This window comes from Lemur catta, chromosome 24 (genome assembly GCF_020740605.2).
Source record: "Lemur catta isolate mLemCat1 chromosome 24, mLemCat1.pri, whole genome shotgun sequence".
Taxonomy (NCBI): domain Eukaryota; kingdom Metazoa; phylum Chordata; class Mammalia; order Primates; family Lemuridae; genus Lemur; species Lemur catta.
This window is the reverse complement of record NC_059151.1, coordinates 360,712-381,667: the sequence shown is the minus strand read 5'-3', so window position 1 is coordinate 381,667 and position 20,956 is coordinate 360,712. Positions and strand designations below refer to the sequence as shown.

At 42.0% G+C, this 20,956-nt stretch overlaps 2 protein-coding genes across 6 annotated transcripts in view; one reads left to right on the top strand and one right to left on the bottom strand.

The window, feature by feature from the left end:
* The window catches only part of PAQR3 (progestin and adipoQ receptor family member 3), a 38,099-nt gene extending 32,056 nt beyond the window's left edge, over positions 1-6,043 (top strand). For 2 of the 5 annotated variants that reach the window (XR_006731253.1, XR_006731255.1), the window contains 3 exons: positions 2,494-3,233; positions 4,846-5,058; positions 5,604-6,043. The gene's annotated coding sequence lies outside the window, so the exon portion shown is untranslated. Of the gene's footprint in view, positions 1-2,493; positions 4,047-4,845; positions 5,059-5,603 lie in introns of those variants that run through there. The other 3 variants (XR_006731254.1, XM_045536899.1, XM_045536901.1) reach the window with 3 other exon arrangements.
* The window catches only part of BMP2K (BMP2 inducible kinase), a 96,851-nt gene that overhangs the window by 7,649 nt on the left and 68,246 nt on the right, over positions 1-20,956 (bottom strand). Inside the window, exon 15 of the mRNA XM_045536631.1 lies at positions 15,461-15,571. Within this exon, the coding sequence (XP_045392587.1) occupies positions 15,461-15,571 (111 nt within the window). The remainder of the gene's footprint in view (positions 1-15,460; positions 15,572-20,956) is intronic.

Sequence of the window (20,956 nt, the reverse complement as noted above, 5' to 3'; positions counted from 1 at the left end):
ACCGAGTGGACCAACTATATTCAGAACAAAGGAAGCTGTAGTGAACATAATGAAAAATAAACTCATGACATCTGTGCATGTTGTTTTAGCTCAGAATTCATTCTGCCACTTGCGTTTTCTCGCTCACTCAACAAGAGCCAGCACTGCACGCTGCACGCTGAGCACACGCGGGAGGAAACCAGACACGGCTTCTGCTCTCCAGGGTTGACAACCAGAGCAGGAGTAACACGAGTGGTGACAGTGAGCAGGGCACAAGCCCTCTCTGGACACTGGGTGACAACTGAACCATGAGGAGGAGACGTCGGAAGCTGCCCCGGTCAGAGGCAGGGCGAGCACGGAGGCATCTGAGGCCCCAGACAGGCCCGTGACAGGCGCAGTGACACACAGCAGTTGGGAGGGGCACTGGGAATGGCCCGCGCCCCACAACACAAAGTCAGGTCACGGCCGTGCTGCAGAGCTGGGGTTTCACTCAGAATTCGGGGTCCAGCTAAAGCCGTTACCAGGCTTTGCAAGGGGGTCCTGATCGGGTTTACATTTCAAACAGACGACCACCTGCCCTGTAGATAAGGACTGGAGGGGCTGCGGTGGGGGCTCAGGAAGAGGAAACTGCGGTGGCCTGGAGGACAGCGGTGTCAGGGTAGACACAAGGACAACTAGAGACTCAGGAGGAAAACCAGGTGGCTGGTGGCCCCACGAACACAGAAAGAAAAGAGTCAGTCGGGGAGTGCAGAAGAGCATCGAAAACTCGGTTTTGGACATGCTGCGCGTGATGTGCGAGTGAGACAGCGTTTACGCATAGAGCAGTTAGATACCCCAGACCTGAGCACCAGGGGTAGTTTTCAGCTGAAAACAGATGTGGAAGTTACCACCGTGCTGAGGGTACAGAGAGGTGCAGGACTAAGGGACATCACCGAGGCAGAGGGCACAGAAGAAAGGCAGGGCCAACGCTGAGCCCTAATGTGTGAAACATGCCAAGTCAGCAGAGGAGGATGAACCTGGGAAGCAAACTAAGACCTGCCGGCCAGAGAGGACAAACCAGGTGAGCAGAGCGTCATCGGAGCCAGGAGGAGAGTGTTCGCAGGGAGGTGACAGACAACTGAGCGGACGGTGCCGAGAGGTCCAGCAGGCTGAGGGCAGATGACGGCCAGGGGGCCTGGTCACCCTGTGCAATTGCCGGCAACGCTGACGTGAGTGAAGAGGGCGAGGAGATGAGAAAGTGGAGAATTCCTCCAGGTGGCACTTAAACACAAACAGAGTCCTCTGCCAGTTCCTTAAGCAGCCAAGAGATACATGCTGTATCTGTTACCAGATTAAAAGCAAATCAAATGCAGATTCTCAAGTCTGACTTCTCCCATATAGAGCATACTTCTCATATTAAAAGCAAAGGTTATTTTTAGATTAGCTGAATTTATTTTTATTCAAAAGCAAAATATGGATGGTTCAAAAAGACATCCAATCACCCTGACTCTGGAGCATTTAACTTCTCACCTCCCTCAGGCTACTTGCCCCTCCAAAGCCCCAATATGCACCCCACACACCTGCTTGCGGACACCTCCAGGAACATTCCAGCATGTTCCCCAAAGTGCTTCTGCAGAACACCATTCCGGTAACAAAGAGCCAAACCAAACCGGCAGTTCTGCGGTCTCGGGTAGCTGAGTCTGTTGAACGATGGACTCGGGATTCTGCCTCCCCCCACTTACCTGGAACACACCCACTGAAGCCGATAGTGAGTTCTGCACAAAAGAGCCTAATTTTATGAAACACAGGATTCCCCAAATTTGCTTCACTACACTTTTATTTACAGGTGACACCTGTTAACCTTTATAAACAATTATGCAAAAAGCACTTCGGGAAAATGCTGCTTTACAACTTCTCTGGGCAGATATTCCAACTTGGAGACTGTCTTTCAATTAACCGTCTTTTTATTATTCTTATGTTTTAATCCCAATCTTCTTAAAATTTACTGTTTACTCTACCCAACTGGCCATCACTGCTTTCCAGAAGACACCTGTCACTGTATACTTCTCATTCTGTGTGTGCCCTTTGTCAGCTTATCAAACCTGCATCAATAGAGATATATACGTTTCTTTGTTGTAAAGTGCCTTACAGATCTATTTTTGTAACTGTCAGTGTGGGTATGAATTGCGGAGTTTTTTTACTTATCATTTTCAATGCATCTTTCCAGGTATCAACACAGTCCATTCGCTATTCGGATAGAAACATGATAAAATATTGTATATACAACTTTTAACTATTTGCCAATAGAAACTCTAGGTTATTTCTAGTTTCCCAGCACTTTAAATAGAACCACTTGACACAAGTAGTTTTTTCTTGACGGGAAAAAATAAAAAGAAATCCCTCCATTTTTTAGTAACAATTTCACTTTATCCATATGCTGTCACATTCCCTCCTCGTGGCTAGTTAGCACACAGCTAATGAAGCTAACCCAGTAACGGCCCTTACAGAGTCACAGCTATTCTATTCTTTGCTCAGACATAAAATGAGACAGAAAGTTTCACTTCACCAAGTTGAGAAACAGGGACTCTACCCGGTGCCTGGCACGTGAAGAGGACTGATCTGTCACCATCTCCGGGAAGGGTCAAAGTCAGTCATTTCACCCATCACACTCAACAACCTCGTGGTGAGTTTCCTGGGCTCAGCGGCTGAGGGTGAGTCTAAATGAGAGGGCGAGGGAGGAGAGAGGAGCAGGCAGGGCCACAGCTAACTCAGGGGAGCGCAGGTTCCATATTGTCAGAAATGAGCAGCAGGAAGTGGACCCACAATGTCCACCTACACACACAAGGGTGCACTTCGGTTCCTGGAAATTCTCTCTCTGACTTGAAACAGCTGTGTTTGAGAACACAGTATGAGAAAAGGACAGCTTTCAAAAAGAGCAAGACGAGACACACACAACAATCTGTGCCACCTTTGTGGGGAACTGGGGAAACTTCCTGTTGGTGTGGACAGACTGGTTTTATCTATTTTATAAAAGTCTTTATCCAGATTCCCTTTCTCTCCTATATTCTCACAGCCCACGCTGACACTGCTGAAATGTCTGTCTGCTTCTCCATTCCTCCCCCCGCATGAGCTGCTACAAGGTCAAGAGCAGCAATGAGGCACCATCAGAGCCACTCAACTACTCAGCCCCCCGCAGGTGCGCGGTGGTCGTGACTCCCCAGCACCCCCTGCTGGAGACACGCTGAGTTCCAGGCTGCCGGTCACCACAGTCCCAGGTAGGTTCCACTGTCTGCAGTGACAGAAGCTACTTAATCATCTATTCACTGTGATACTAGACAAGAGCCGAGAAAGAAATGGGAATTATACAAACATAAAAATTGTTTCAATATATCCTAAGGCTTCTAGTGCTGTTCTGTAGGCACAAAAGACTGTCAAAGTAAGTATTACAAGTTATAAAAGCTGGTTACAGCCATACAACGTATAGTACTTTAAAACGTGCCCTCTAGCTAAGAGCACCTGAATTCACAATCCATTTCTTTGCCTAAACATACTCCTGTAATTTAGCACAGATATTCCCACTATTTGCTTCTGGGTCCAGAAGCTTCTTTCTAGCTGTTAGATTAAAAGAATACACATTTGATTTACTATGAAATTTAATCAGGATTATTGCACTGCTAAAGTTAATTTCCCAAAAGTACAGCCTAAATAGGTTGCTTTATAATTCAATATATCCTAAATCCTAATAATCCCCATATTCACTGAGATTTGTGTTATTAACATAAAAATGGCTGTTTTTCAAGTAGGTAGGTAGGCAGGACTATAATATTTAGTATAAGCACTAGGAACATGTATTTATAGCATTAAAAAATATCCAGAATATGCCCAGAATCATACTTCACTTACATCTTTTATCTATTACTTTGGTAAAATATTGTAAAATTTCATATATTGACCAATTATTTTTATTTTGTGCTCTATTTTATTTTGTGCATTTTTCCTCTTTCCTTAAACTAAATATAGTAGAATGATGTTTTGATGGTTTCTAGTTGGGATATTCTTTATTTCAGTTTTGTGCTTTGGAACTACAACTAAAAATTTTTAGCTTTTTAAGTATCCTAGCAAGTTGCAAATTAACAAGTGATATTGAAGCAAGTTTACTAGTTATGCAGTGATTTAATAAACAAATGTCATGCAAAAATCTATGTGATCAACTGGTAACTATAAACAAACCTTAAAAGGGTTATTAATCAACTGAGAGACCATTTCAAACGCTGTTCCCTAAAGTAGACCATTTAGTCAAAACATTAAGTGATTTTTAGTGAAAAAACTCAAAATAGTGAATACATTAATATATTTCACATATGTATAAAGAAAATATGGAATAAAATTTTCTTTAAAGTAGCTCAGGTACAGGCTGTTTTTTCCACTTTAAATAAGAACAAACATTTTTTAAAGATTCAGTATTGTGGATTTAATTATTACTATCCTACTTTCAGAGCCTAGACTTATAAAATCATAGACTTTCACAAGTGGAAGAAACTTCAGTGATTACATAATTAATAATCATCTAAACCATTACTTCAAGGGTATTGAGTCTGATTGCTAGAAAAGCCAAAATTCATTCAGAGCCAAATCCTGAGAATAAAGGGAATGACCAAGATAAACAATGCAGATTTGGATAAATTATTAAGAACAGCAATGATGGGTTATGAAATTTTCAATTCTCTTGTGTAGCTTCGGAACTCAGGGAAATTACAAAGTATTGCAAAAAATATTACAGCAATGAAATATCCCTGAAATGTGTAAAAAAGACACATGTAAGGAACTTACCTGACAGAGCTGAGCATTAAATAATCATCTTATGAAAGGTCACTAAATATCTGGCAGGTGTGTGGGGAGAGACCAGACTAGCAGAGCACACTCGGACCGTGAATTCGTCCAGCCAGGTGCCGTACGGCATGCGAAGATGAGTAAGACACCACCTGACTTCAGGAAGCTTATGTTTCATTTTAACAGCTGTGAAACAACTGTGTACATTTACGTGTTCAGAAACACACATGATAATCCTGACTCTTGAGATCTGGAAAATGAGTCACAAAGGTAAGAACAATTGGATAATTTTGAAAAACAAGCTCATCTCACCAAATGAATGTAAGAACATGAATTCACTCATTCTGTGCTTATGAGTTTTCATAAAAGGCAGTTTCTAAGGGTTACAATGTCGAAGACATCGTCGTCCTACACAGTCCAAAAGGAAGATTCCAAACCCAAAAGCCAAAATTTGTTGACAATGCCTAAAATGACAATGCTCAGTCTCTATCTTCATCTATTGTTATAGGATTCCTTTAAACAAATACTTCATAAAAAGAATGAGATTCTAGTTATGGCCATACTATTTTACATAAATATTGCAAAACACATATTCTTAAATCAAATAAATGAACCATCATGAACTACACCAAAAAATTCAGAATATTTAGAAAATATCGAATGCGGGGAGAGGAGCTGTTCACGCTACGGCTGTTGTAATCAGGTTTCCATGTAGAGGGCAGTTGTTCTTTCGGTTATAAAGCAGGCAGGACGTTTTTAATCACGTAAGCAGCTTCCAGTGTGAAGGAAATTTTGTTCTGATGTTCTCTCCTCAGCTGTCAGATTAGAGAGGATACATCACTGGAAACTGCTGCTGTCCTCACAGGCCTGCTGTCGTCCCCTCGTCGGGGGTGAGGCAGGGGCTGCGAGACTCTGAACCGACAGCTCCGTGCCTGCCTCCCCCCGTGCTCACCCCGCCAGGCCCAAGGACTGTGGACCGGGGGGAGGGTTTTATCAACGTCTGTGCTGTTCTCAGGAGACAGGCCAAGCGAGGGGTCGAGTGTAAGAAGAGAATCACGCCAGCTGTGAACAAACACTACTTCCCAGCCTCCTCTCGGCCAGAGGCCTCACCAGCAACCAACAGTCCACCGACACACACTTGGTATGTTGTATGTATTGTACACCACATTTTCACAATAAGGTAGACTAGAGAAAATAAAATGTTAATGAAGCCATATGGAAGAGTAAATCTATTTACTACTCATCAAGTGGAAGTGGATCATCATAAAGGTCTTCATCCTCATCATCTTCGCACTGAGTGGACGGAGAAGGAGAAGGAAGAAGGGCTGGTCCTGCTGTCTCAGGGGGCAGAGGAAGAAAACCCGCACGTAAGCGGATCCCACAGTTCAAGCCAGCGCTGTCCAAGGCGAACTGTGTCTACTGACACCTCCCCCCACATGATAGAATTTTCTAGGCTTGCCCATATCACAACTACAGAAAATCTCCCTTTCATCCCTCCTGACCTGCCCTTCTGTGCTCTTAGTACAACTGGGCCCTCCAGGGGATGATCCACCGCTGACATGTAACTGCATCTCCCACTGGCCCCTCAAGGCCCTGCCATCAGGATTCCAACCACATTATTCCTGTCAAAATCAAGTAGTTCCTAAATGCTAAAAAGTGATTTCCAGTCACCTGCTGTCCGCATTTCACAAGATGTGCTCGATCCTTGGGAAAAGTTTCTGTCCTTTCCTCAGCTGTCCTCTCCTCCGGTCCCCGTGGTCCTTCCTTCTCCCTCTCGTCCCTCCTCCGTCTTGCCTCTCCCCGTCAGAACTAACCGGAATCCGTGTCCCAGCTTCTCGTCCACTCGCTCCCCCAACTGCCATCAACTACCACTTTCCTGGTGGTGAGAGGCTGTCTGTTGTCAAGGTCAGTCCCTTGGGTCTAAACGCCCAGGAGGGCTCTGAGGCCCCCAAGGCGACTCTCCCGCTCACGGGAGACTGAGCTCCCACCTGGCCCAGCCTCTCCTCCCCCCTCTCCAGAAAAGAACGCGACCGACTTTGCCAAACCACAGACCTGGTCACCGCTCTAGGTGCCTCTCTCCCCCTCGAGGGCCCCGCTGCCTCCCACAGTCACCAAGTCCTGCAGATTCTGCCTCTGCACCGTCTCTCAGCCGTCACTGTAAGTACGGGGTCTTTCAGCCACGACTCTCAAACCATCCACGGTGAAAGAGCAGGTTCACTTCTTACTTTTGTCATCAATTCCTAGTTCAACACAGTCACTTGGTCACCTGCCCCCGCTGCTGCAGCCCACGCCAGGGAGCCCAGCTCCAAACGCTCTTCCTGGCTCCGACTCGTCATCTGACTTACGTTCCTGTCTTCCCAGCATAATCTTTCTAGAATGCCTCTCTAGTCACATTCCTTTCCCGTGTGAAGTCCTTCCGCTCCTGTCCATGGGCTCTGCGTCACAGCCCCGTGCCACCCGTGCAGTTTAACGTCCCCTCAGCTCACGCTGCCGTCCTCAGATTAACACACCAAAGTGTCTCAGACGTGCCCCCTAGCTGCACGCCCTGCACGGCCACCTGTGCCGGGTCTCAAGGCTCCGCCAGTGACGTCCTGACCACGCAGCCCCTCCCCCCAGCCTGCCCACCCGGCAGACGGGGCGACTCTCCCTCCCCAGTGGCACCTGCGATTCCCACGCGCAGGCTTCACACCTGCCTGTCTCCACCTGAGCAGACTCAGCCCTGCAGCAGCAGGGCCTTTCGTCTTTCTTACACGCTAGACTTTTACATAAAACTGTAGCAACTGATGGCAGAAACAGCTCCTGGCTTAACTGACGAGATCACGCTCGTGTTAACCAAGGCTGGGAAACTGGAGGGGAAGAACTGAGGCACCGAGGAAAACGCAAACTGAAACAAACTGGACAGGACGGGGCACCCCGCACAATAAAAAATGCTACGAAAACACAAATGCTAAGAAAAAGGATCAGAAAGTTTTACGTACAGTACACTTAAGTATAAAACTTATATCTATAAAGAAAATGAAGTAAATTGTTCAAAATTCAAATAGTTCTGTGAATATAACATTGAGTGTTTTTCCCTCTATTTTTCAAAGTTTTATATTATCTTTTCACTATAAATTTTTAGTTCAATTATAGCATAGACACTTTAGTGCACTGCTACATAATTTTCATTACCATTTTTATAAAGGTGCGTTAAATCTCATCTACTAAACAGGCCATAATTTAATCATTTGCCAAATGCAGGGTATTTAGGATTCTTTAAATTATATGCTTCTTGCCAGGCGCGGTGGCTCACGCCTGTCATCCTAGCACTCTGGGAGGCCAAGGCGGGAGGATCGCGTGAGGTCAGGAGTTCAAGACCACCCTGAGCAAGAGCGAGACCCCACCTCTACTAAAAATAGAAAGAAATTACCTGGACAGCTAAAAATATATATAGAAAAATTAGCCGGGCATGGTGGCGCATGCCTGTAGTCCCAGCTACTGGGGAGGCTGAGGCAGGAGGATCACTGGGGCCCAGGAGTTTGAAGTTGCTGTGAGCGAGGCTGACGCCACAGCACTCACTCTAGCCCGGGCAATAGAGTGAGACTCTGTCTCTAAATAAATAAATAAATAAATAAAATAAATAAATAAATAAATAAATAAATAAATAAATAAATAAATAAATAAATAAATAAATAAATCATCTGCCTCTTCAACTAATGTTCCACTGAACATTTTTGTGGATTATTTTTCCTCAAAATTTTATATTACTTTCCTAGGGTAAGTTCCCAGAAATAAGGCTGAAAAAAAAAATCAAAGAACATAAACATTTTTTTCTGTTTGTTTGTTTTGTAGAGCAGGGTCTCACAACGCTGCCCAGGCTGGTCACTAACTCGTGGGCTCAAGCGATCCTCCTGCCTCGGCCTCCCACAGTGCTGGGCTGACTGCAGGCTCAGCCACCACGTCCGGCCAATTAACAACCTACCATGGCCTCCAAGTGTTCAACCGAAAGGACGAGTCCCGCAACTCTCACTTTAAATCAAAAGCTAGAAATGACTAAGCTTAGTAAGGAAAACAAGTCAAAAGCCAGGAGAAGTCAAAAGCTAGACCTCTGGTGGCAAACGGTCAGAAGTTGTGAATATAAAGGAAATGCTCTTCAAGAAAGTTAAAAGTGCTGCTCCAGCGAACACACGAGTAATCAGGAAGCAAAACAGCCTTATTATTGCTGATGTGGAGAGAGTGTGAGTGGTCTGGATAGAGGATCAACCACGACAGCCCCCTAAGCCAAAGCCTAATCCAGAGCAAGGCCCCCCTTCTCTTCGATTCAATGAGGGCTGAGAGAGGGGAGGAAGCTGCAGAAGGAAAGTCTGAAGCGAGCAGGGGCTGGTTCATGAGGTTTCAGGAAAGCAGCCGTCTCCCGAACATAAAAGCGCGAGGTGAAGCAGCAAGTGCTGACGCAGAATTTGCAGCAGGTTGTCCAGAAGATCGAGCTAAGATCACCGACCAAAGTGGCTACAACACTGAACAACAGATTTTCAATGGAGACAAAACAGCTTTCCACTGGAAGAAGATGCCATCTAGGACTTCCACAGCTAGAGAGAAGACAAGGCCTGGCTTCAAAGCTAACGCTGCAAAGGACAGGCCAACTCTCTTGTTACGGGTTAATGCATCTGGTGACTCTAAGTTGAAGCCAGTGCTCATTTACCATTCCAAAAATCCCAGGGCCCTTAAGAATTATGGCAAATCTACTCTGCCTGTGCTCTATGAATGGAACAACGAAGCCTGGGTGATGGCACATCTGTTTTCAGCATGGTTTACTGAATATTTTAGGCCCACTATGGAGACCTACTGCTCAGGAAAAAATATTCCTTTCAAAACATTATTGCCTGTTGACAATGCACCTGGTCACCCAAGAGCTCTAGGGAGATGTGCAAGATTAATGCTGTTTTCGTGCCTCTAACACAACACTCACTCTGCAGCCTAGGGATCAAGGAGTAATTTCAAGTCTTTATTTTTTAAGAAATACATTTTGCAAAGCTATAGCTGCCATAGATGGTGATTCCTCTTATGGATCTGGGCAAAGTAAATTGGAAACCTTCTGGAAAGGATGCATCGTTACAGATGCCGTTAAGAACACGCGTGGTTCACACAGCAGGAGGCCAAAATATCAACATTATCTGGAGTTTGGAAGTTGATTCCAAGCTTCACGGATGACTCTGAGGGGTTCAAAACTTCCTTGGAGGAAATAACTGCAGATGTGCTAGAAACAGAAGAGAACTAGAGTTAGAAGTGGAGCCTAAGGATGTGACTGAACTGCTAGAATTTCATGATACAGCTTGAATGGACGAGCAAAGACTCCGGTTTCCTGAGATGGAGTCTGCTCCTGATGAAGACACGGTGCGCAACGGTGAAATGACAACGAAGGATTCAGAGTATCACACAAACTCAGTTGACAAAGCAGCAGCAGGGTCTGAGGGGACTGACTCCAATTTTGGAAGAAGTTCTGTGGGTAAAATGCTACCCAACAGCACCGCACGCTACAGAGAACTCTTTCACGAAAGGACGAGTCAACTGACGTGGCAGCCTTCACTGCTGTCCTGTTTTAAAACTCTGGCAGAGACCCTGGGCGGCCAGCGCCCTGGTCAGCGATCAGCCAACACCCAGGCAGGACCCTCCACCAGCAAGGTTACAAATCACGGAGGTGCAGATAATTACCAGCGCTGTTTCAGCAATACAGCATTTTGTAATTAAGGCACGTACACTTTTTAGCCATGATGCTGCTGCATACTTAACAGACCACAGTATGGTATCAACCGGGAAACCAAAAAAACTGTGTGACTCACTTTATCATAATATTCATTTTATTATGGTGGCCTGGATTAGAACCCACAGTATCTTCAAAGTCTGCCTGTGTTTAAGCCTTCCTTAACAAGTTAGAGAAAGGGAATAGTAAATTATTCCCAAAGTAGGTAGAAAAAGGAAAATAAAAATCATAGCATATTATCAATGAATTAAAAGAGCAGATAAAGTCAAAAGTTGGCTCTTTAAAGAGATTCCTACAACTGACCTACCCTTAGCAAGTCTGATCAAGTAAAAAGGGGAAAACACAATTACTACTATTAGGAATAAAAGCAGGAATATCAGGACAGATCCTCCAGATTTTAAAATAATAATATTAGAATGTTATGAAAACCTTTCTGTCAATAAAATCCAGTATCTTAGATGAAATGGAAAAATCCTTGAAAAACATAAATTTCAAAATTTACACTAGAAGAAACTGAACATTTAAACAGCCCTACTATATCTATTAAAGAAATTAAATATGTAATCAAAAACCTTTCCACAAAGAAAACTATCAGCCCAGTTTGATTCACAGGCAAATTCTAAACACTTAGGGAAGAAAAAAATATACATCATACATTAACTCTTGCAGAAAATAGAGGTAACATTTGCAACTCATTCCACAGGGCCAGCATAACTGCAAAACAAAACCTGACAAAGACAGTACAAGAAAAGAAAACCAAAGGTCACTATCTTTCAGGAATCAAAAATCCTTTTAAAAACTAAAACCAGCAACATATTTTTTAAAATACATCATGGTCAAGTGGGTTGTTTCTAAGAAATTCAAGGCTGGTTTGTCATTTCCCACTTCCCCACTGCGTTTTACACTCAGTACTATCTGTGTCGGGTGAAAGGTTTCTCGTGCCCGGGCAGAGTCGCGTCTCATCAGCAAACTTCTTCACGTCCTTCAAGTCTCAGCTTAAGCGCCGCCTTATCTGGGAAGGTGGAAACTTTCAGAGTGAAAGACAAAGAGAAGAAAAGACATAACAAAATGTGCAGAACTAAAGTATCCTCAGAGACATGAAAATATATCACATCCAAGAAACAAGAGGGTATTTGCAATTAAAAGTCATGTTTGTAATATAAAATTAAGGAAATTTCTGAGGTACAAATACAATAGACAAAGAGCTGGAAAACGGGAGACAATTTTTAATTAGAGGATCAATTCAGAAGGCACTATATCCAAATAAGAGAATTTATTAAAAAAAATAGAAAGAAAATCCAGAAAGAGAAAAAAGAATACTACCAAATATATATAAAGCAAGAAAATATATATTTCCAGGCTGAATAAGGTCCACTAGGTCCCCAGTACAATGAATAAAAAGGATCCCTAATAAAGATTCAAGACCTTGACTACTCAGAACAGGCTAATACAGATGCTAAAATGCCCACGGGGAGAAGGGAAAGCCACACCACAGGCCACGCGTAAAGGACGAAGACAGCGCATCTCTAACAGCAACGTCAGAAGCCAGAATGCAATGAAGCAGGGCCTCTTAGAATTCACAGGGAAAACCGTATCTGACCTGGAATTATGTACCCCGCCAAATTATCAATCAGGTGTCCGTTTACGGAAAAGCAACATTTCTAGTCAGTAAAGTTTAAAACATTCCTCCCAGTCATGCCTTGTCAAGCAACAACGCCAGAAACCGGAACTCTGGCAAAGCTCTACTGACAAACCAAGAACGAGGAAGACGCAGGAATTTCCGGAAAGACTGATGGGTAAAAGAAAACACGAGGATTGCAGGCATGTGGCAGACCCAGGAAGAAGACACTACAGACTGCAGAGCTCCAGGAGGGACGTGACCAAACAGAGATGGCAGTGACAGCCGCCACAGACTGGTAGGAAATTTACACTTCTCAGTGGAAATGAATTGGTGATGAGGAGCGTAAAAAACTAAGCAAACAACAATCACAGTAATTACAAACACAGTAACTCCAGGAAAAACAAAGCCTCTAGGAAAACAGGAACTGTGATCATGATAAACTAGGCCTCCGTGGTAACGAATCCGTACACACACAAAGCTGTACACGGTGAACACTGACTCAGCCAAAACTGCCCAAACCGCGCTGGAAGGAGGGCGGGGAGGCCGTGTGCGTGTCGTGTGCACAGCTGTGTGTGGGAGAGGAGCCGACAGGGTGCAGCAGCTGCGTCCTCAGTCCCCACGGTGGACAGTCTGGCCCCCAGACGCTGGCCGAGACGGGGAGAGGCAAGAAACGGCGGGTGACAGGATGCACGGGAGCGCAGCAAGTGGACAGTGACCCCCAGGGAGTCTTAGCAGGGAAAGGGCGCTTGGAGGAGCAGGCAGGGAAGGGATCCGTCTTCTCTATAAACCTTGTGAAATCTAACTTTTTAAACTATATCTTAATAAAAATCAGGTTTTAATTTAAACATTATGTAAAATTATGAAAACATGAAGAAAAAGTAAAAACTAACCTATTAAAACATCAAAGTTAAGATTAAAACTTTTAACAAAAATTTTTCTTTTAAAACAAAACAGGTACAATTCCTAATAAACCCAGTGTAACACAAGGCTCAGGACATTGGTTCTTCTCAAATGCACGTCAGCACTGGACTTAGGGCTCACTGAATTCTTACCCCACTCTGCCACACAATTCAGCTCATTCTATATGCCAGTGGCATCCTCTCTACGGCTCACTTGAAGTTAAATCCTGTTCGGTCCACTCTCCAATCCAGAGACGGCGGCTGACCGCACACACTTACACTCCGTGACACATACAGACACGCGCTTGGGGGCAGCTTCTTGCCCTGCTTGGGTCCAAGGTACCTGCAGGTGCTTTTTCTCACAGTGCTAGGTGGACTGTATTTTCACTGGATAAAATGCCCTTTTCTTTCTCCAACTTTTTCCTAAAGCTTGTGTGGGAGGTTAACTTTTATTTCAGTTATCAATTATTTTACTATTAGATAAAAGACGAACACCCTCCAATACTTTATTTTTACCTCAAAATTATATATGACAAAGAATTTCAAAGCTTTATAATGAATAGATCGGTGGCAATATACTATTTTTAGATTTTTTAATTATATATTTTAGATCTGATAAATATCAAATTAATAATGCCACTGTAGCAAAGTGATCACTTTTTCTTCTCTCTCTGGACATACATTTCTCCTAACCTCCTCCTTTATCCCAGTCTATATACTTAAATTTTCATAACCAAGCCGTTCCAATGCTCATATTCACACTAAGAAGATTTTTTCTGGAAGGGCAGCATTTATATCAGGGACATTCTTTAAGGCCACTGTCCTAACACTGAGGAGTATGAATTTGTATGGCGTCATAATTCTTTATATTCGATGAATATTATCAGGTAGTTACTAGGTTGGCTAGTGCACAGGATTCAAAGACAGACAACTCGTGTTTCCAGCCCTCAATCAGCTTAAATCTAAGGTTGTTAAATCCTCACAGCAAACGGGTAAGCAAAGTAACAACAGCTGCAGTGAAGCTGACTCTGTGAACACACTGCTGACCACAGAGTCCCTAGGCCAAGTTTACAGTCAGCCCAGGAGACCCCTCCCCCCTGCAGCTACTCCAGTTCTCCCGACTCTGCCCTGCTCTCCCCGGGGTCCTCTCGGCAGCTGCTGAAGGCAAAGCCACGGGTGCACGGGTCCCTGCAACGCTCAGGACAACTCGGCTCCGTCTAGAGGGCGTGCAAGAGCCAGGGCTGACACTGCTTTCTGTCACACACAGATCAGTGTCTCAAGTCACTGAGTATATGTTCTTCTGAGCCTAGAAAGACTGTTTTGAGGTAGTATAATTAAAAAATAGTAACACTTTTGTAACCTAGGGTACTGGAGGTCTGAGGAAGCAGTTATACCAATTAATTATTATAAATACACACAGTCAGGTGCCTTCTCCAGCCACTGCCCTGTCACTCATGACAAGGACACCCGAGGGCAGCGAGCAGAGAACAGCAAGAACACGGCTGTTCTCAGTAAACGGCAAAGAGAAACAGGCAGCGTGAAAGCAACTAAAACAACCCCGACTGCTGTGCTTTAGGTTCCAGATAACCAAATCTGAATGCTGAAGGCTGTTCAATGTGCTCATCCGAAATTCTAAACACCTGATTCTTATTTTGACTTTGTAAGTTTTTTCTTTTGTTATTCTTGCATGTATTTTTTATATGGTAGCAATGGTGTTACATAGTAACTTGCCTGAGAAATAAAAGGAACAGAACCAAAACACACGGCTGACAGTTACCTGGAACATACTAAACCCTTACCTTATATTCCCTTTTAACAAAATTAAAACTCATTTTTCCACTGTAACCATACACACACGAAAACTCACTTATGCCAAAGTGGGATTCTGTTCCATCCTAGTATCTTCCAAGTGTTAAATGGGTAAAACTACTTTGAAATGACTACTAGAAATATTTTAAAATAGTGAGTAATATCAATATTTAAATTCTAAATACAAAATCATTAATACTTTAAAAATGCAATACAAGAGTGCATGGATAAACTAGGAAAATATATTTTTAAGCAAAAGCTAAATATAAATATATCTTTAAATGTATTTTAAATATATAAAAGAGAGAGATATTTTTATGCATGGTTTTTTTTTCCCCAGTAGTAGCCAATAATACAGGTGAAGAGAAACAGTTATGTTTCTATTACGTAAATTATCATTTTTCTGTGTTAGCAGAGGTACAACTGAATAACTCAGTGCAGAGAACATCACTAGGAAGACTAGGATGGCTAAAATAACTTTCTGTTCTATTTTCTGTAACACCTGCTTCTTATTATTTTCACTTTATATTGAAATAAGATTTTTGTTGTTATTCTTGTGTGTATTTTTTTAATGAGAGTGATGACGTTACGGGTGTAACTTGCCTGAGTGAGAAATGAAAGGAACAGAACCAAAAGGATCTTCTGGAGGCTGACTGTGTGGAGCAGAAAGTGGGTCTACATTCTTATCTGAGGGAGCTCTCTCCTCCAGCCTGTCTGCAAAAATAAGATGAAACAAAATAAAAAATAAAACAAAACCAGTCTTTAAATCAAAAAAGTGATATACAGTATAAATAAAGGTGAAAATTAAACGAAGTCACAGCCCTTTTGAAAAATATTAGATTCAGAGTCTGTTATTATAAGCGTTAGGGGGTAGTCCTGAGTTTAATAAATACGTGTTGTTACAAAGGCAAGTTTAACAATATAATCAGTGCTAGGTTTCACTAAATACAATTAACCTAAAAATCTAATAAATAACTTAGTCTGGTCCATTTAAACACTAGTTTTCTTCAACGTGTAACATATTGGACCTGAACTTACAGCTTACTCAACACAGACATATTTGGTAGACTTTCTCCAAAAATACACATAGAAAAAGTATTGCAAATGGTCATTCATCCATAAAGTAGGTAAATCCTATTTCTCAACGGCAGTAATTCACTACATTCTATCATTCATTTCTCTTATTACTTTGCATTATTAGCAAACCATTCACAAGCACACACGCACGCGCGCGCACACAAAGACCCAGATAAAAACCAAGTTTATTCATTCATCCAACACACACGTGAGCGCCTAGTTTGTGCCAGGCCCTATTCCAGGCAACTGGCAGTAACCTCCAATACAACAAAGACATCTGTCCTCATGTGGTTTATGTGCTGGTGTGAAAGTACAATAAACAACGAGCACAATGAGAAATGTATACAATACGTTGAAAATAAAGCTGCAGAGAAAACCGCAGTGCAGGATGATAGGAATTAAAGCAGGGGGCACGGGCTGCAGCGACAGAACACTCAGGGTGACAAGGCAGGAGAGGACTGGGAGGCAGGCAGGGGAGCGGAGTCCTGGGGAAGGACATTCCCAGGAAGAGGCAGAGCCAGAGCCCAGACGCCCAGGCACGAACAGCACCGGTGCGTCTGGGCAAGAGTTCACGCATCCTGCTTCCCTAGTTACCTCTCCCTGCTCTCAAACTCTCCACGTAGCAGACACACATCAGTTGAGAACTTCCGGATTTTTATAGGACGTCTCTCTACCATCTGATCCCTAGCAATCAAAATGCTACTGCCTGGGACTTATTCTGCCTCCTTTTCCAGACATTTTAGGCATTCCTAAGAGTAGACCTTTGGTCCACAGCTATTCAGAGAAATCCAGTTCATGCCTGGGCTGACCTATAGTCAAGAATTCTGTGGGTAAAGTACACCCTGGTCTCAAGTGAGTTCCAAGGGACTACAGAGAGGAGAGGGGGAATCCAAATAGAACTGGAATTCTCTAAAAATCGACTTGTAACTTTGGAGTGAGCGTCAAGTTCAAGCAGAATCCCCTAGGACAGTGTCTCTCAAACTGTATGTGCATGTCCATCACCTGGGGACTTGTTAAAATGCAGGTTCTGACTGGATCATGGCGGGCGGGTGCTGAGATTCTGCACGTCCACAAGCTCCCGGGTGACGGTGACACGGCTGTCCACGAAGCACAGTCCTGAGAAGACAAGGCCCTGGAGGCCCCGGTGCCCCAAATATATTAGGCTGTTAAGGATGGAATGTCCAATTTCCTTAAGTACTAAGTTTGACAGTTGATATCTCTGACACTTCACTTTGACATTTCTTGTTTTTTTTCATTTTGTTTTTAATTGTAAAGGTACATCCTCATTCTTCCAAATGCATGTTTTGGCTTGTGATCTTCTTTGAAATTATTTTTAGAGCAATTTTTGTGAAACCGTAGATAAGTCAAAAATTTGTGGTATCTTTGAACATGAGTTCCCTTGTGGAACCAGTGCAGCACAGACAGCTCGAAATATCAACGACGTGTTTGGGGAGGATGTGGCTGACAAACTCACAGCACGTCGATGGTTCGAGAAGTTCCACTCTGGTGACTTTTAATCTTGAAAATGAGTCACATGAGCCACCTGAGTCCAAGGTGGATAATGACGAGCTGAAAGCTGTCGTGGAAGCGAATCCATCTCAACCTACGTGTGGATTGGCAGCAAGGTTTGATGTTACTATTCCAACAATATTGGACCATCTGAAAGAAATGGGCAAGGTATGCAGCTGGGTAGATGGGCACTGCGTGAATTAAACGAGCCTCAGAAGAGAAATCGTCTCCAAGCTTGCCTTTCTTTGCTTTCATGACACAAAGGTGAACCATTTCTACACTGTATTGTTACATGTGATGAAAAATGGATTCTTTTTGACAATCACAACCATTCGGCACTATGCTTGCATAAAGATGAAGTGCCGAAACACAGTCCAAAACTGAATATTGATCAAAAAAAGCTAATGGTGTCTGTTTGGTGGTCCAGTGCTGGTATTATCCACTACAGCTTCTTGAAATCTGGTCAGTCGATTATAGCAGATGTCTACTGCAACCAATTGGATGAAATGATGAGGATGCTTCCGATTAAGCACCCGAGATTGGTCAACAAAAACAGGTCCATCCTCTTGCAAGACCACATATGCCAAAAAAACAATGCTGCTCAAACTACAGAGGCTGGACTTGGAAACTCTGTCATCCACTGTATTCACCAGACCTTGCACAAACTGACTACCACGTCTTCCAGGCTTTGGACCACTTCTCCCAAGGAAAAATATTCAATTCACAACAAGCTGTGGAAAATGCCTTTTGAGATTTCATTGCCACTCGCTCTCCAGGCTTCTCTGCTTCTGCATAAACAAGCTACTGTTAAGATGGCAAAACTGTGCCGATAGGTTTAGGCGCACACTTTGACTAACTGTACTGTTTGTTTGGGATATAATAAACTTTTGATTTGGTAAATGTATAAACAACACTGTGCGATTATGACAAAGTACAAACGTTATCACGTAGGGGTGAACTAATTCTTATATAGGAGTCCTCATGAGTAAACATATGGAGATACTTCTATGCTAACTTCATTTATCCAATTATTTCAAAATAGGAATGTGAATAAATTCCTAATAAAACTGAATTACATTCTCATCGTTCCACAAAATAATTTTTCAATAAAATATTTTTTAAAAACAATTTGGATTCCTACAGTTCATATGATAATCTGGGTCTAAGGCACAAAATATAAAATAAATATACATATTAACTTTTAATTATTACCTATAAATAAAAATGAATGAAATGGTTAATGTAAAGCTACTTTTCAAATAGTTATCCCTAAAATGTATTTAAGTACCATTTTCAAATCACTGGTTTCCTTTAGATTAGAAAAAACTTGAGCTTGATTTGTCCGACGTAAGAAACTTACCTCTACCTCCCTTCCCCCAAACAAGAGTATTGGTGAATAAAAACAATATCTTTAAAATTTTTAATTGATATAGATGGCAAAAATACAGGATTTAAAAATCCTAGAATCAAAGTATATTCCATAATATCATCACAAAATTAAAATGCTCTAAAAAGCTAATTCTGCTGTACACATGGATAATGGCCCAAAAGGCTAAAGGGTTAATGAATATGGATAAAAAGTACAGTCTTCATCTGATACCCTTGAAACTGTTCTAATATATTTGAAAAGTTCTATTACTCTGCACTGAAAAAAACAGTAAGAGGTCTGAATTAGCTAAAAAGGGTAAGGGAATGTTTTACAATAAACTGATTATAGATTCAGATGCCAGTATCTATTTCATTCTGTGGATTCACACATGAAACAACATTCAGTAGAATCTGCAAAGCAACCCACAGTCTTTAGTCTCTTCTATGCTTCCTTTTGGCTAATCTGATGCAATTTTAAACGGAAACAAACCTGCCATCAACAAGAAATACTACATTAGGCATCATTTTTAATTAACATATAAAACTACACAGCTATTTGAACAAACGTAAGTTAATAATTTTCCCAAAACAAACATCTGTATTCTAATTACTGTTTAATGTATTAAATGTGACAATTTTTAATTGTCATATTAAATATTTAAATATTGAAATATGACAGTATTAAATTTTATGACAATTAGATTTCTAAAGTTTACATACTAATCTGGATGTTATGGTAGAAAATAAAATGCAAGCTTAAATGTTTAAAAAATATCTTTGAGATAGGCTTTATTACTAATGCTTACTCTTGATTTAATGTTTTGGTCTTAAATAAGAATGGGTAAAAAACTCTGAACCATAAACGACATTCATTTACAATGAAAGCAAAAGCGAGAAAAATCTACGTTATTTTATATGTTAAATCCTTTTGCCTGGTATATGGAATCGACTGTTTTCTTAAAGGTCATTAAAAAAAAAAGAGCTGTTACCAATTCCTAATTATTTTAGAATTTTAAAATATCAGAATGAGTATGATTTTACATTGCCTTCTGGACAATACACACAAATATTTCACAGACAGCATCTCTTATTTCACTTTTTGCTTCTAAACAAACCACCACGAATCATGTTCAAAATAAAACCTCCAACAGCAATGCATTATTCCAGCAACGCCTTTATTTTTAAGGGCCTTATAATGGTTTTCAGTGTCTCACTGGAAAGCATTTCATAAACCAAATGTAAGTTATTTTAGAAAAGAGTTTAGAAAATTGTTACTAAGTACCTATGGTAAGAAAAAAGGTAAAATATCCAATTTGGCATTTCAAATGCATCAATTATTCAGTTATTCATTGTGGAAAAAGTTGTTAGGGGCTGAAGAACCAACCAGTGATGTCCAACCGCTAATTTCCACTGCACAGTCAGCCTTCCACTGAATCTCCTCAGGTCCTGGAAGGGGTCCCTGGGCATCGGTATGCCACAAACCCTGTCACACAGATCAAATGCTACAGACCTCGCTGCTCACGAATGAAAGAGGTGTTAAAGATGAATGAATTTTACGGTTAAGTAAAACTTTGGGAAGAAATCTTCCTAAACTACACACTATGCATATTTAGAATCATAAACTTTATCATTACAGACATTTCACCTCTTGAACCCCATAACAATGACTATCAATTATTGAGAGAAAAACACACACTTTTCCATCCCTTGTCATTTGCCACGTCTGCTACGGACGTGTTTGCTCACAAAGCCCCTTCTACTTTGATTTTTAAATTACCACTGAGAAACCTGATAATTTACATGCAATTTTTAAATGCTAGCTAAAGGCCAAAAACCTCTTAAGTCAGAGACTAGAACTTCTACAGTGATGAGGAAAGGGAAAGTAGCATTTATTTACTGAGTGCCTGGACTCAATAAATTATTTCATTCAATTCACCTGACAACTCGAGGAGGTACGCATCATTATTCCCAGTTTATAAATGAGCAAGTCAGACTGACAGTAGCAGCTGACTGACTTAACTGAAATCACGACCTAGTTCAATGTCATTACCAGGGATCAGAATTCCTGTTTTCTGGCCCTATGTGCCGAATTAAGGGCACAGCCTTGAGACAGTGATTCCAGGAGCTCGGGGACCACGACAGGTG